Here is a 17,112-nt window from a genome sequence, read left to right on the forward strand (position 1 = left end):
TATCTATTACAGCACTTTTTTCTGGCTACAGCACCCGAGATCAGCAGACCAGCAATGGTTAATTAACCTGTATGTCCACAGTGCATTGGATCGGTGGTGCGGGCAGCTGTTTTCTTTTCACGTAATACTGATGTATTACATTTGCGAAAAGCATACTGATGCTGACATCATTGCTCCAATTAGGGATGTGATCATGTGGCAGTAATGCGCAGCCAAGTAATACACTGTACCAAAATGTTCCATCTTCTCCGCACGCAGTATGTAAAGAGGGAGAAAATGGCTGTCAAACGAGCTCACACGTCATTTAGTGTGACATTTGCACTTATGGTACATTCATGCAATTCCTAAAGCTTCTTTTATAAATACTGGGTGGGAGCTAGGCAGATTAGAATAAATTACAATAACTAAGAGACAAATGAATTAGCGATGTTTTCTTTGGTGGCGCATATATTTTTCACGTAGTCAGCTATTACATTTACCCTCTTATCTGAACATATTACATGTGTCTTATAATCCGAAAAATGCGGTATGTCCAATTTGCCTTTTTCTCTCTTTTTTTTTGTGTTGTTCCAATACACATAAAGGTAATTAACATGTGTATAACAAATCATGTGTAATTACAATAATTTTCTCAGAGAAATACTTACTTTTCTGGAACAATTTCCAGGGTGCCAATACTTTCGTCAATGATTGTGTATATATATACAGTACGTATGCATATATATTCGTAAATATGTAAAACCCGGTGCACCTATCACACAGACTCCCATCTCACTTATCTGTATGCTCAAGCATCTTGTAACAATTACAGAAACTTGGCTCATTTCTCACTATCATAACTAGGATGTCTCCGGTGGAATAATGTGGATCTCTTTGATTTATGTGGAAATTCACCCTCAATCTATTTCTCTTTATGGGCTCCCGTATGACTTTCCAAACCTGCCCACAATAATGTTTGACCTTAATCTGTATATTGTCTCCTCAGGTACTTAAACACATTTATCATGTTGAACTTTTATGTGCGGTGGAAAACTCTCCAAAGTGTATCTGGGGCACCATTGCTGAGACTCCGGGCTCACCCTTTATGTGCCGCATGGCACTAGAATAGCTGCAGAAAGATGAACTGTGATAATAGATACTTTTCAGTTTCTTTTTTAGCAATCATTTTTACTGTGAGCAAGAAACCACCGGAGACTAGACGGAGGTGGACATGACTTGGGGATGGGTGGACCGAGAACTCCTGCAGCTTTTGTTTGTATTGCGGTGTAGATTTTAAACAAGAGTGTTGTTGCTTTAAGAGGAAGTTTAGATGTTTGTGCCTGGTGTATTACTGTGAGGAGGGTGGGGCTTATATAGGGGAGGCAACTCTGGCTCTCCCTCTCTCTCTCACAGGATGGACAGGAGGAAACATTACCCGCCCTCCCGCCCTGTTTATAATCTTTGTCCTTAAACTTTTTAATTATTGCTTGTATAATGATAAATGTTTTATTGTATTTTTGAATTTGTCATTGTATATCTTGTACCATGTTCAATTGTATATTGGCTATAAAGAGTTATTATTTGTGGTAACCTTCTAAGCCCAAGGGAAGGGCAATCCTTCAGCCATGGTTCCCTGGAGGTTTCCTCCACAGGGGGTTTTTCCTCTCCTGAGCGCTGTAGGATGACTCTTTGTGAGTCGGGGGTTTGCCAAGTTTAGTCCCATTAATGCTTTTGCAGGGACTTCTAATTTTTAAGTTTACAAAAATGATTTAATTATTTATAAAAAAAAAAAAGGTGTCAAATGAGACTTGGAATATTTAACCCGTCACGGCTTTGTGGTTTAGGAGTCAGGTGGAGGTTGCAGACAAGTTAAGGTGGACTCATTTTAACTAATAGAGGATGTAAAACCTCATGGTGGTGAGCAGGCTCGGCTTTGGTGGCCAGCCTCAAGGACGTTGTAATGGTAACATCAATCAGGGGCGGGCACAGTGGTTAAGCACAGGAGTGAGGATAATAGGGTCATTGGTGCCCTGAAAGTTTACTGGCTCTGCTTGAATGGCAAGCCAGTGCGTGCCGCCCCTTTATGGCTGTCTGTCCTGGTGCTGTATGTCAGACAGATGGGGATATCGCAGTACTTGTGAATCCCAATGTACTAGCACTCCACCTGACTCCTACTGTGATTATTTAATCCTGTGATTTGAATAAAAGCTGTGGCCATTTTGACAACCAAAATAATGTGTTTTGTGTATTTATTTTAGTACCTAGGTTTACAGTAGTTATGGTGGTTTTAAGAAGGAGTGGGATCCATCCCATATCCAAAAGTCATGTTTTCTGCAAGTTTTACAATCTATAGTCCTCTTCTACAGATTGTTGTCTTATAATGTGTATGTTTTAGATCATTAAGTAGCCACCAATCTCTTCATATTTTGTGGTGACAAGGCTTAGTGCAGGCCAGATTGGGCAAGAAGTTTCTCTCTGCCATCAGTCTCTTTTTGTCATTACTGCCTAATTCATCGGCCATATGTCCTGATCTCCAGACAGTGGATTCTGTCATTTGTCTGAGGACTCTAAGATCAGAAGAGCAGTACAGGGCAATGAATTCCTTACGCAACAGTCAAAACAGGTTAAAAGCCATTGTTCTGAAACCTTGACCCCCATCTATCACTGGTTACCTATGTGCCCATGATTAATTCATCTCATTCGCTTGAAAGGTTGCTTCCTTCTTCTGTCCTTGTCAAGGGATGTCCCCACTGAGGTTAGATTTCTTGCTTTAGGATGTTTTTATGAGGTTCCACTTAGAAGATGCAATTGCACACTAAATATTATTTATTGCATGTAGCTTTATGCATTTTTTTCCAGAGGGGATGGAGCACAGCTGGCCTGTTTGTCGGAGGCTGATAAATTTACACAGCGATGCTTTCTCCTTTGCAGTGGAAGGGATATGGCTGGACTGGGGCCCATGGGGAAGATGCTCAATAACATGTTCCAATGGAACCCAACAAAGGACGAGAAAGTGCAGCAGCACAAGCCAAGATGGAGGAGACTGCAGAGGGCAGCAAACAGACACCAAGGAGTGCAGTAATCCCGAATGTCCAGGTAATTCAAGGCTGGGGATAAACAGACCAAGACAGCTGTTTTCTGACACAGTGGCATAGAGTTTTTTCTTAATAATTAAGTCTGGCCCTGCTTGAAATTGCAAAACTCATGCGTGGTATCCCTAAATGTAGGGCATCACGGAGTAGAGGAGGTGGTCTGTATTAGTATTACAGAAGCTGAGTTAAGGCCAGTAGAATTTCATCTGTATCAGTACTAAAACAATGTGATGATACACAACCCACCCTGAAATGACTCAGTTATGACTACCAGTATGCCCGCCCTTGACTTAGCAGGTAGATCACATGTCATCATCTAGCCTATTTTTTGGAAGTCTCTTTATAGCTTCTCCTTCTATCTTTATCTCTGTCATCTTTCTCTGATCATATAACCCAGCATTAACTGCTCTCTCATCTCACATAATGTGCCTCCGGCTCCTCACCTCTTAAACTTGTTTCTGTTATATGCCATACAGGTACTCGCTGTTTTTTTCTATTTTCAGATACTCTCTTTTCTTTACTAGTTTTATTCTCCCTTTATTAAATTTGCCACTAACTAGTGATAGAGCTACACGAGCGTTCTGTTTTCCACACTACCTCTCACTTAAATGTCTTAGCTTTTTGGCCTATATACTTTTGTACTGTAGCTTTACACATCCCTTAGATCTCTTTCTATACATCTTTACTCTCTTTACTCGCTGCTTAATTCCTAATTTATGCTCCCCTTTATTCTTTTTCCTGTCATCTTCTCCTTACATTGTGCTACTTTCTCTAATCTCTCACTTCTTACCCTTCCTCTACCCCTCATCCTCTTTTTATACCCTTCTGTGTTCCCTCTTTTCTTTACACTTTCCTCTGCTTCCTGCCCGTTCACACTTTCTAGGGGATGGAAAATGGGGCCCGTGGAATCATTGGAGCTTGTGCTCCAAAACATGTGACAGTGGCTGGCAGCGTCGCTACCGGATGTGTCAGGGAACAGGATTGCAAGGATATCCATGCGAGGGCTCCGGGGACGAGGTCAGGACGTGCAATGAAAAGAAATGCCCAGGTATCCACCCAATACATCTCCTGTGTGTGCTGAGTGGAGCTGCCACTTATAGCCCACTAAGAGCTTTCCTCCTGTTTTAAACAGGCAATTTAAAAACTTAGAAATCGTATATATGTTAGACCCATTCCTTACACAATATGTTGTTATACACGTTTTTCTTTGGATAGGTAAATTAATACTTTTCATTTTCCAGTAGTTCTACACTTAGGTTTTCAAGTTGGTTATCAGAACCCAGTTCATCGGCCAAGTCAGTAATCTATAGCCATTGGATAGGTTGGATGGGCTACCTCTTGTCATCCGCGGCTCTTCTTTTGATTAGTCGGTCTTGGTGTGACATCTTCAGGACACATAATCAAAAGAGGCATGGATGCCTGGAGGTAGGAGGCAGTTCTCAGGGCTCCCATCCGATGGAAACAGATTACTGACCTGGCCACTGAACTGGGTTTTGAAAATCGATTCCCACTAACTCTAATTGACACCTAACTTACCCGAATTTCTAGAAACCTTTTTTTGTTCTTTCTACTTGGATTATTGTGTTGCTATCTCCAACAAATGTGACAAATTCTAGAATTGAAAGACCATAACCTTAGATTCCAGTAGCTCTGGGCAATTATTACCTCATTAACGTAGGTCCTAAATAACTTGACCTATAATGACATATACTAGGGTCAGATAAACCTTAGCGATGTGACTAATATTCCAGACAGCCTTAATTAAACTTGTCTGATTTTGCCAATCGTTGTGTTCACGACTCTTGGAAGACCACATTATTTAGATATACTTCACTGTTGCCATGTACAACACACATGACATTATTTTTCCACATGTCAGTCTGATTTTTATAATAATAGTTCCAATACTATATTCACTTACGTTATTGTTGTACTGTCATTAAATTACTGTTGTATTGGAATCACATTGCGTTGTGAGTGCCGGGAGTAACATACGGCAAACAATAGGTTGCAGGCGCATAGTATACCAATTACTTATGACATTATATTCACATTAGTTACGTGTTTATACCTTTAGCTAGAACATGGATGACTTCTATTAAAATAATATGCATGTGCTTAAGGATCCTTAGAATCACACCCATAATCACATGAAATAGTCCGCACTCTGCTTCTATCCTCTTTCACTTAAAAGAAGTAGTTCTTACCAGTCTGTTTGACTCGTAATTTGCAGATAGTCTTAACTTATTTTCAATGTTGTTGAACCATCATAGGTCAGTATCTACCCTATGTTAGTTCTTGGGATTGTGTACATGAGTTGAGTTGTCAGGTTGAGGTGGCTCACAGACTCCTCCGTACTCCTCCTGCCTTTCCTTGTCATGCTTTGAATCTCATCTTTACTGCACTTTTTGTTCACCACCACCTCTTCACCTCCGCACCTCTCCTGTGCTCTCTGTGTCTGGTCTCCTGCACCTCTCCTCTTGTTCTCCACATGCCCTTTCAGCTTTTGTTTCTTTATTCCTCTCTTGTTGTCCTTTCATCCTCTCAGCATGCCTGCTTCCTCTGTGGGCTCTTGCTGACAGGCTAGTGGGTTTAGAAAAAGGGAATAGCAATGATTGTTCATTTTTTCATTAGGCGGTCACAGCTTGCTATTTACACATAGTGATCCATATATTCTGAGGTCACCAGAGAAAGGTCAGGTCACCACACTCTACTTAGCCTCCCCGGGCAGATCACAAGGTGTGTAACATGGCTGGAAGCTGTGAGATCTCATCTTCAAGATTTGGGAGATCTGTTGGGCTAGTCAGGTAGCTCCTAATTTAGTTGATGATGATTTCACGGTATTGCTTCCCTTCCTCACAGCGTTACATGAAATGTGTAAAGATGAGTACGTCTCATCCATGACCTGGAAGAAAGCAGCTGCAGGGGAAATTGTGTACAACAAGTGTCCTCCAAACGCCACAGGTCAGTTGCTCTTGATCATATCTTGTAATCGTATTTTTCTGTGTTTTTTCTGTTTACTTTGTGTTTCATTGTTTCTTCTACGTTTAATCTCCTTCATTTCGTTTGATCTTATTATAATAATAATATTTATTTATATAGCGCCAACATATTCCGCAGTGCTTTACAAATTATAGAGGGGATTTGTACAGACAATAGACATTACAGCATAACAGAAATCACAGTTCAAAATAGATACCAGGAGGAATGAGGGCCCTGCTCACAAGCTTACAAATTATGAGGAAAAGAGGAGACACGAGAGGTGGATGGTAACAATTGCTTTAATTATTTGGACCAGCCATAGTGTAAGGCTCGGGTGTTCATGTAAAGCTGCATGAACCAGTTAACTGCCTAAGTATGTAGCAGTACAGACACAGAGGGCTATTAACTGCATAAAGTGTATGAGAACATAGTGTATGAGGAACCTGATTATGTATTTTTTTTTTTAATAGGCCACACAGGGATAGTTAGGTTAATGCGTTGAGGCGGTAGGCCAGTCTGAACAAATGAGTTTTTAGGGCACGCTTAAAACTGTGGGGATTGGGGATTAATCGTATTAACCTAGGTAGTGCATTCCAAAGAATCGGCGCAGCATGTGAAAAGTCTTGGAGACGGAAGTGGGAGGTTCTGATTATTGAGGATGCTAACCTGAGGTCATTAGCGGAGCAGAGGGCACGGGTAGGGTGGTAGACTGAGACCAGAGAGGAGATGTAGGGTGGTGCTGAGCCATGGAGTGCTTTGTGGATGAAGGTAGTCGTTTTGTACTGGATTCTGGAGTGGGTGGGTAGCCAGTGTAATGACTGACACAACGTAGAGGCATCGGTGTAATGGTTGGTGAGGAATATGATCCTGGCTGCAGCATTCAGGACAGATTGGAGAGGGGAGAGTTTGGTAAGAGGGAGGCCGATTAGTAGAGAGTTACAATAGTCCAGACGAGAATAAGTGAGACAGTAAGAGTTTTTGCAGAGTCGAAAGTAAGAAAAGGGCGAATTCTAGAAATGTTTTTGAGATGCAGATAAGAAGAGCGAGCCAGTGATCGGATGTGGGGGGTGAATGAAAGCTCGGAGTCAAGGATGACCCCAAGGCAGCGGGCCTGTTGCTTTGGAGTAATGGTGGAACCGCACACGGAGATGGCAATGTCAGACAAAAGTAGGTTAGTAGAGGGAGAGAACACGAGGAGTTTTTGACAGGTTCAGTTTCAGATAGAGGGAGGACATGATGTTAGAGACAGCGGTAAGACAATCACTGGTGTTTTCTAAAAAGGTCGGCGTGATAACAGGAGAAGAGGTGTATAATTGGGTGTCGTCAGCATAGAGATGGTACTGGAAACCAAATCTACTGATTGTTTGTCCAATAGGGGCAGTATACAAAGAGAAAAGGAGGGGGCCTAGGACTGATCCTTGATTTGTGTTCAAAATTTTAAATGAACTTAATTTGTTGTATTTTTTATTTGTTCTTCCAAATACTTAAGATGTATTTGCACGTTCTTCCCATTTGCGTTCTCATGTATCGTCTCTCTTTTTGGTTTGTTAAGTGATCTCTATTTCCCCTGCAGGATCAGCTAGCCGTCGCTGTCTGCTCAGTCCCCAGGGTTTCGCCTACTGGAGTTCTCCAAGTTTCGCCCGTTGTGTTTCCCAGGACTACAGACATCTTCACCTTGCAGTAATTACCAATTCTTTTTATTTTACGATATTTTTTGTATTTTGTTTATTTTCAAGAACCCAGGACATTCTGTCTGGCATTCTCTCTTTATTAACGTAGCTTGGCTTTGACTTAGAAAATGAAGCTCTTCGTAGACCACTGCCTACTATACACATGAGGCTTCGCACAGGGCAGATGTCCTATTTGTTTGATCAAGTGCGTGAAACATTTGGTTGATTTTCATGTCCCGTGCTTTCATTTTACTGGATTATATCAGAACTAGGGTTGAGCGACCTTTACTTTTATAGGATCGGGTCGGGTTTCACGAAACCCGACTTTTTCAAAAGTCGGGTCGAGTGAAATCGGCCGATCCTATAAAAAAGTCGGGGTCGGGGTCGGCCGAAACTCGAAACCCAATGCAGTTTCCAATGGTTCCCAGGGTCTGAAGGAGCGGAAACTCTCCTTCAGGCCCTGGGATCCATATTTAAGTGTAAAATAAAGAATTAAAATAAAAAATATTGCTATACTTACCCTCTGACGGGCCCTGGTACTAACCGGGAACCTTCCTTCCTTAGAATCATCCTTCCAGGACCTTGCGGTGACGTCGCGGTGACGTCGCGACTTGTGATTGGTGCGCGGCCGCCCATGTGACCGCTCGCGCGACCAATCACAAGCCGCGACGTCACCGTGACGTCACCGAAGGTCCTGGAAGGGCTGATTCTTAGGAAGGAAGGCTGCTGGAAAGAAGCAGGTCATGTCCGAGAGTGAGTATATACCTAATAGGAATATACTCACCCTCGGCTTCGTTCCGGCAGCCTTCCTTCCTAAGAATCAGCCCTTCCAGGACCTTCGGTGACGTCACGGTGACGTCGCGGCTTGTGATTGGTCGCGCGAGCGGTCACATGGGCGGCCGCGCACCAATCACAAGCCGCGACGTCACCGCGACGTCACCGCAAGGTCCTGGAAGGCTGATTCTAAGGAAGGAAGGTTCCCGGTTAGTACCAGGGCCCGTCAGAGGATAAGTATAGCGATATTTTTTATTTTAATTCTTTATTTTACACTTAAATCTGAATTCCGATACCAATTCCCGATATCTTAAACATATCGGGAATCGGTATCGGAATTCCGATTCCAGATTCAGAAGATCGCCGACTTCATGGCCGACCCCACACAGGGGTCGGGTCGGGTTTCATGAAACCCGACTTTGCCAAAAGTCGGCGACTTCTGAAAATTGCCGACCCGTTTCGCTCAACCCTAATCAGAACGCAATGACATATCTCTCCAGTTCAGTAATACTTTTTAGAGATTATGGTAAGTGTCAAAGTGTTCAGTTAGCAGCGATTTTAGAGAAGAATATCTTGGCAATGTATACTAATATTATGCATGTATTTTTCCTTGGCTTAAGTCCATATACTGTATATTTTTAAACAAAGTTTATGAGTAATCAAAGTTGTTCAAAGAGACCTTAAAGCTAAATTCAAATATTCAAATATGGTGGAGAAATTTGGGGTAAATCCACAAAATATTGTATATTACTGTGGATTTCTGGTGCAAATTTTTAGAACAACAAAAACTGCACAGCACAGTGGCTTAATGGTTAGCACTGTTGCTTTTCAGCGCTGGGGTCCTGGGATCAAATCATCTGCAAGGAGTTTGTATGTTCTCTCCATGTTTTTTGTTTCCTCCGGGCAGTGGCGCTGTTATCATGAGGCAAGTTGAATACTTTGCCTCAAGTGGCGGAGCATTCCTAAAGACGATGGCGGCAGAGCGGCAGTCAGAAGTTAGAACACGTGGTGCCGACTCTACCTGCAATCCCTGCTCTGACACTTGCTGACAGTGTCACAAACAAGCTAACGTGCGGCGTGCCCGGCAGGTGACTGTTACCACCCGGCCCGGGCTGAGGTGCAGAGGCGGTGCCCTGCCTCCTGACCTGCTGGCTGCTGTGCTGGGAGTCAGACACACACATTGCTGGGACTCGGAGCAGTAACCGGCAGCAGTAAGTAACTATAAAAAACATAATTCGTCCCCCCATCCCCCACATGCTGCTGCACAGCTCTGTCACGGTTCACAGCCTCCCTCCATCAGATTGTCAGACTCAGAAGTAGATAAGCTATGCTATGTGAACCAGCGGGGCTGTGTGGGGGTCTATATGTAGGCAGGCATCGTCCGATGGGGCTACTAGTCCCATCAGGCTATGCCTGCTACAGTGACAGACAGGTAGCCGGATGATGGGACAGTATAGTATACTAGATGGTGGCCTGTCATGATCTCAATGGCAAGAGATCATAGCATCAGCATATATAGGAACTAGCTCTTGGAAGATGGAAACTGAGCTGACCATGAACTAAACCTAACGCACAACTAGCAGTGGCCGGGTAGCATGCCTACGTTGATTCTAGATGCCCAGCACCAGCCGGAGGACTAAATAAAGCTAGCAGAGGAAAATATTAGTCCTAGCTCACCTCTAGAGAAATACCCCGAAAGGAGACAGAGGCCCCCCACATGTATTGGCGGTGAATCAAGATGAAATAACAAACGTAGTATGAAAATAGGTTTAGCAAATTTGAGGTCCACTTACTACATAGCAGAAGACAGAAAGGACACTTTCATGGTCAGCTAAAAACCCTATCAAAACACCATCCAGAAATTACTTTAAAACTCTGGCATTAACTCATAACACCAGAGTGGCAATTCCTGTTCACAAGAGCTTTCCAGACACAGTAACGAAACTACAGCTGTGAACTGGAACAAAAATGCAAAAACAAACATGGACAAGAGTCCAACTTATCTAGTAGTTGTCTAGGAGCAGGAACAAGCACAGAGAGGCTTCTGATAACATTGTTGACCGGCAAGCAACTAACAGAGCAGCAAGGTTATATAGCGACTCCCACATCTTGATGGGAACAGGTGAACAGAGAAGATGAAGACACCAGTTCAATTCCACCAGTAGCCACCGGGGGAGCCCAGAATCCAAATTCACAACAGTACCCCCCCCTCAAGGAGGGGGCACCGAACCCTCACCCGAACCACCAGGGCGATCAGGATGGGCCCTATGAAAGGCACGAACCAGATCAGAGGCATGAACATCAGATGCATTCACCCAAGAATTATCCTCCTGGCCGTATCCCTTCCACTTGACCAGATACTGGAGTCTCCGTCTGGAAACACGAGAGTCTAAGATTTTCTCCACAACGTACTCCAACTCACCCTCAACCAACACCGGAGCAGGAGGCTCAACGGAAGGCACAACCGGTACCTCATACCTGCGCAATAATGACCGATGAAAAACGTTATGAATAGAAAAGGATGCAGGGAGGTCCAAACGGAAGGAAACAGGGTTAAGAATCTCCAATATCTTATACGGGCCGATGAACCGAGGCTTAAACTTAGGAGAAGAGACCCTCATAGGGACAAAACGAGAAGACAACCACACCAAGTCCCCAACATGAAGACGAGGACCAACACGACGACGGCGGTTAGCAAAAAGCTGAGTCTTCTCCTGGGACAACCTCAAATTGTCCACCACCTGCCCCCAGATCTGATGCAATCTCTCCACCACAGCATCCACTCCAGGACAATCCGAAGATTCCACATGACCAGAGGAAAATCGAGGATGAAACCCCGAATTACAGAAAAACGGGGACACCAAAGTGGCAGAGCTGGCCCGATTATTGAGAGCGAACTCCGCCAATGGCAAAAAAGCAACCCAATCATCCTGGTCAGCAGACACAAAACACCTCAGATATGTCTCCAGGGTCTGATTAATCCGCTCAGTCTGGCCATTCGTCTGAGGATGGAAAGCGGACGAAAAAGATAAATCTATGCCCATCCTAGCACAGAATGCCCGCCAAAATCTAGACACGAATTGGGTCCCTCTGTCAGAAACGATATTCTCAGGAATACCATGCAAACGAACAACATTTTGAAAAAACAGAGGAACCAACTCGGAAGAAGAAGGCAACTTGGGCAGAGGAACCAAATGGACCATCTTAGAGAAACGGTCACACACCACCCAGATGACAGACATCTTCTGAGAAACAGGCAGATCTGAAATAAAATCCATCGAGATGTGCGTCCAAGGCCTCTTAGGAATAGGCAAGGGCAACAACAATCCACTAGCCCGAGAACAACAAGGCTTGGCCCGAGCACAAACGTCACAAGACTGCACAAAGCCTCGCACATCTCGTGACAGGGAAGGCCACCAGAAGGACCTTGCCACCAAATCCCTGGTACCAAAAATGCCAGGATGACCTGCCAACGCAGAAGAATGAACCTCAGAGATGACTCTACTGGTCCAATCATCAGGAACAAACAGTTTATCAGGTGGGCAACGATCAGGTCTATCCGCCTGAAACTCCTGCAAGGCCCGCCGCAGGTCTGGAGAAACGGCTGACAATACCACTCCATCCTTAAGGATACCTGTGGGCTCAGAGTTACCAGGCGAGTCAGGCTCAAAACTCCTAGAAAGGGCATCCGCCTTAACATTCTTAGAACCCGGTAGGTATGACACCACAAAATTAAACCGAGAGAAAAATAATGACCAGCGCGCCTGTCTAGGATTCAGGCGCCTGGCAGTCTCAAGATAAACCAAATTTTTGTGGTCAGTCAATACCACCACCTGATGTCTGGCCCCCTCAAGCCAATGGCGCCACTCCTCAAAAGCCCACTTCATGGCCAAAAGCTCCCGATTCCCAACATCATAATTCCGCTCAGCGGGCGAAAATTTACGGGAAAAGAAGGCACAAGGCCTCATCACGGAGCAGTCAGAACTTTTCTGCGACAACACTGCCCCAGCTCCGATCTCAGAAGCATCGACCTCAACCTGAAAAGGTAGAGCAACATCAGGCTGACGCAACACAGGGGCAGAGGAAAAACGGCGCTTAAGCTCCCGAAAGGCCTCCACAGCATCAGGGGACCAATCAGCAACATCAGCACCCTTCTTAGTCAAATCGGTCAATGGCTTAGCAATATCCGAAAAACCAGCAATAAATCGACGATAAAAGTTAGCAAAGCCCAAAAATTTCTGAAGACTCTTAAGAGAAGAGGGCTGCGTCCAATCACAAATAGCTTGAACCTTGACAGGATCCATTTCAATGGAAGAGGGGGAAAAAATATATCCCAAAAAGGAAATCCTCTGTACCCCAAAAACACACTTAGAACCCTTCACACACAAAGAATTAGACCGCAAAACCTGAAAAACCCTCCTGACTTGCTGGACATGAGAGTCCCAGTCATCCGAAAAAATCAGAATATCATCCAGATACACAATCATAAATTTATCCAAATAATCGCGAAAAATATCATGCATAAAGGACTGGAAAACTGACGGAGCATTTGAAAGACCAAAAGGCATCACTAAATACTCAAAGTGGCCCTCGGGCGTATTAAATGCGGTTTTCCACTCATCCCCCTGCCTGATTCGCACCAAATTATACGCCCCACGAAGGTCAATCTTAGAGAACCACTTGGCCCCCTTTATGCGAGCAAACAAATCAGTCAGCAACGGCAATGGGTATTGATATTTAACAGTGATTTTATTCAAAAGCCGATAATCAATACATGGTCTCAAAGAGCCGTCTTTTTTTGACACGAAGAAAAAACCGGCTCCTAAGGGAGATGACGATGGACGAATATGTCCCTTTTCCAAGGACTCCTTTATATATTCACGCATAGCAGCATGTTCAGGCACAGACAGATTAAATAAACGACCCTTTGGGTATTTACTACCCGGGATTAAATCTATGGCACAATCGCACTCTCGGTGCGGAGGTAACGAATCAAGCTTGGATTCTTCAAAGACGTCACGATAGTCAGACAGGAACTCAGGAATTTCAGAGGGAATAGATGATGAAATGGAAACCACAGGTACATCCCCATGAGCCCCCTTACATCCCCAGCTCAACACAGACATAGCTTTCCAGTCGAGGACTGGGTTGTGAGATTGCAGCCAAGGCAATCCTAGCACCAAATCATCCTGTAGATTATACAGCACCAGAAAGCGAATAATCTCCTGGTGATCCGGATTAATACGCATAGTTACTTGTGTCCAGTATTGTGGTTTATTATTAGCCAATGGGGTGGAGTCAATCCCCTTCAGAGGAATAGGAGTCTCCAAAGGCTCTAAATCATACCCACAGCGTTTGGCAAAGGACCAATCCATAAGACTCAAAGCGGCGCCAGAGTCGACATAGGCGTCCGTGGTAATAGATGACAAAGAGCAAATCAGGGTCACAGATAGAATAAACTTAGACGGTAAGGTGCAAATGGAAACAGATTTACCAAGCTTTTTAGTGCGCTTAGAGCATGCTGATATAACATGAGTAGAATCACCACAATAGAAACACAACCCATTTTTCCGTCTAAAATTCTGCCGCTCGCTTCGGGACAGAATTCTATCACACTGCATACTCTCTGGCGATTTCTCAGTGGACACCGCCAGATGGTGCACTGGTTTGCGCTCCCGCAAACGCCTATCTATCTGAATAGCCATTGTCATGGACTCATTCAGACCCGCAGGCACAGGGAACCCCACCATAACATCCTTAATGGCATCAGAGAGACCCTCTCTGAAAGTCGCCGCCAGGGCGCACTCATTCCACTGAGTAAGCACAGACCATTTACGGAATCTTTGGCAGTAAATTTCCGCTTCATCTTGCCCCTGAGATAGGGACATCAAAGTTTTTTCTGCCTGAAGCTCCAAATGAGGTTCGTCATAAAGCAACCCCAAGGCCAGAAAAAACGCATCCACATTGAGCAACGCAGGATCCCCTGGTGTCAATGAAAAAGCCCAGTCTTGAGGGTCGCCCCGGAGCAAGGAAATCACAATCCTGACCTGCTGTGCAGGATCTCCGGCAGAGCGAGATTTCAGGGACAAAAATAATTTGCAATTATTTCGAAAATTCTGAAACCCAGATCTATTCCCCGAGAAAAATTCCGGCAAAGGAATTCTCGGCTCAGATACAGGTGCATGACAAACAAAATCTTGCAAATTTTGTACCTTCGTGGCGAGATTATTCAAACCTGCAGTTACACTCTGAAGATCCATTGCAAACAGGTGAACACAGAGCCATTCAAAGGAGAGAAAAAAAAAAAAAAAATTTCAGCAGACTACTTATTTCTCTCCTTTCTCAGCCAAGGATTTTAACCCTTTAGTGGGCCGGTCAAACTGTCATGATCTCAATGGCAAGAGATCATAGCATCAGCATATATAGGAACTAGCTCTTGGAAGATGGAAACTGAGCTGACCATGAACTAAACCTAACGCACAACTAGCAGTGGCCGGGTAGCATGCCTACGTTGATTCTAGATGCCCAGCACCAGCCGGAGGACTAAATAAAGCTAGCAGAGGAAAATATTAGTCCTAGCTCACCTCTAGAGAAATACCCCGAAAGGAGACAGAGGCCCCCCACATGTATTGGTGGTGAATCAAGATGAAATAACAAACGTAGTATGAAAATAGGTTTAGCAAATTTGAGGTCCACTTACTACATAGCAGAAGACAGAAAGGACACTTTCATGGTCAGCTAAAAACCCTATCAAAACACCATCCAGAAATTACTTTAAAACTCTGGCATTAACTCATAACACCAGAGTGGCAATTCCTGTTCACAAGAGCTTTCCAGACACAGTAACGAAACTACAGCTGTGAACTGGAACAAAAATGCAAAAACAAACATGGACAAGAGTCCAACTTATCTAGTAGTTGTCTAGGAGCAGGAACAAGCACAGAGAGGCTTCTGATAACATTGTTGACCGGCAAGCAACTAACAGAGCAGCAAGGTTATATAGCGACTCCCACATCTTGATGGGAACAGGTGAACAGAGAAGATGAAGACACCAGTTCAATTCCACCAGTAGCCACCGGGGGAGCCCAGAATCCAAATTCACAACAGTACCCCCCCCTCAAGGAGGGGGCACCGAACCCTCACCCGAACCACCAGGGCGATCAGGATGGGCCCTATGAAAGGCACGAACCAGATCAGAGGCATGAACATCAGATGCATTCACCCAAGAATTATCCTCCTGGCCGTATCCCTTCCACTTGACCAGATACTGGAGTCTCCGTCTGGAAACACGAGAGTCTAAGATTTTCTCCACAACGTACTCCAACTCACCCTCAACCAACACCGGAGCAGGAGGCTCAACGGAAGGCACAACCGGTACCTCATACCTGCGCAATAATGACCGATGAAAAACGTTATGAATAGAAAAGGATGCAGGGAGGTCCAAACGGAAGGAAACAGGGTTAAGAATCTCCAATATCTTATACGGGCCGATGAACCGAGGCTTAAACTTAGGAGAAGAGACCCTCATAGGGACAAAACGAGAAGACAACCACACCAAGTCCCCAACATGAAGACGAGGACCAACACGACGACGGCGGTTAGCAAAAAGCTGAGTCTTCTCCTGGGACAACCTCAAATTGTCCACCACCTGCCCCCAGATCTGATGCAATCTCTCCACCACAGCATCCACTCCAGGACAATCCGAAGATTCCACATGACCAGAGGAAAATCGAGGATGAAACCCCGAATTACAGAAAAACGGGGACACCAAAGTGGCAGAGCTGGCCCGATTATTGAGAGCGAACTCCGCCAATGGCAAAAAAGCAACCCAATCATCCTGGTCAGCAGACACAAAACACCTCAGATATGTCTCCAGGGTCTGATTAATCCGCTCAGTCTGGCCATTCGTCTGAGGATGGAAAGCGGACGAAAAAGATAAATCTATGCCCATCCTAGCACAGAATGCCCGCCAAAATCTAGACACGAATTGGGTCCCTCTGTCAGAAACGATATTCTCAGGAATACCATGCAAACGAACAACATTTTGAAAAAACAGAGGAACCAACTCGGAAGAAGAAGGCAACTTGGGCAGAGGAACCAAATGGACCATCTTAGAGAAACGGTCACACACCACCCAGATGACAGACATCTTCTGAGAAACAGGCAGATCTGAAATAAAATCCATCGAGATGTGCGTCCAAGGCCTCTTAGGAATAGGCAAGGGCAACAACAATCCACTAGCCCGAGAACAACAAGGCTTGGCCCGAGCACAAACGTCACAAGACTGCACAAAGCCTCGCACATCTCGTGACAGGGAAGGCCACCAGAAGGACCTTGCCACCAAATCCCTGGTACCAAAAATGCCAGGATGACCTGCCAACGCAGAAGAATGAACCTCAGAGATGACTCTACTGGTCCAATCATCAGGAACAAACAGTTTATCAGGTGGGCAACGATCAGGTCTATCCGCCTGAAACTCCTGCAAGGCCCGCCGCAGGTCTGGAGAAACGGCTGACAATACCACTCCATCCTTAAGGATACCTGTGGGCTCAGAGTTACCAGGCGAGTCAGGCTCAAAACTCCTAGAAAGGGCATCCGCCTTAACATTCTTAGAA

General features: G+C 44.7%; 1 protein-coding gene across 10 annotated transcripts in view; it reads left to right on the forward strand.

Moving 5' to 3' along the window:
• The window catches only part of ADGRB2 (adhesion G protein-coupled receptor B2), a 666,055-nt gene that overhangs the window by 537,799 nt on the left and 111,144 nt on the right, over positions 1-17,112 (forward strand). For 6 of the 10 annotated variants that reach the window (XM_077296045.1, XM_077296046.1, XM_077296043.1 and 3 more), the window contains exons 5-8: positions 2,911-3,075; positions 3,955-4,119; positions 5,934-6,035; positions 7,627-7,733. In XM_077296045.1, coding sequence (XP_077152160.1) covers positions 2,911-3,075; positions 3,955-4,119; positions 5,934-6,035; positions 7,627-7,733 — 539 coding nt within the window. The remainder of the gene's footprint in view (positions 1-2,910; positions 3,076-3,954; positions 4,120-5,933; positions 6,036-7,626; positions 7,734-17,112) is intronic. The other 4 variants (XM_077296050.1, XM_077296047.1, XM_077296051.1 and 1 more) reach the window with 1 other exon arrangement.

Source organism: Ranitomeya variabilis, chromosome 3 (genome assembly GCF_051348905.1).
Source record: "Ranitomeya variabilis isolate aRanVar5 chromosome 3, aRanVar5.hap1, whole genome shotgun sequence".
Taxonomy (NCBI): Eukaryota; Metazoa; Chordata; class Amphibia; order Anura; family Dendrobatidae; genus Ranitomeya; species Ranitomeya variabilis.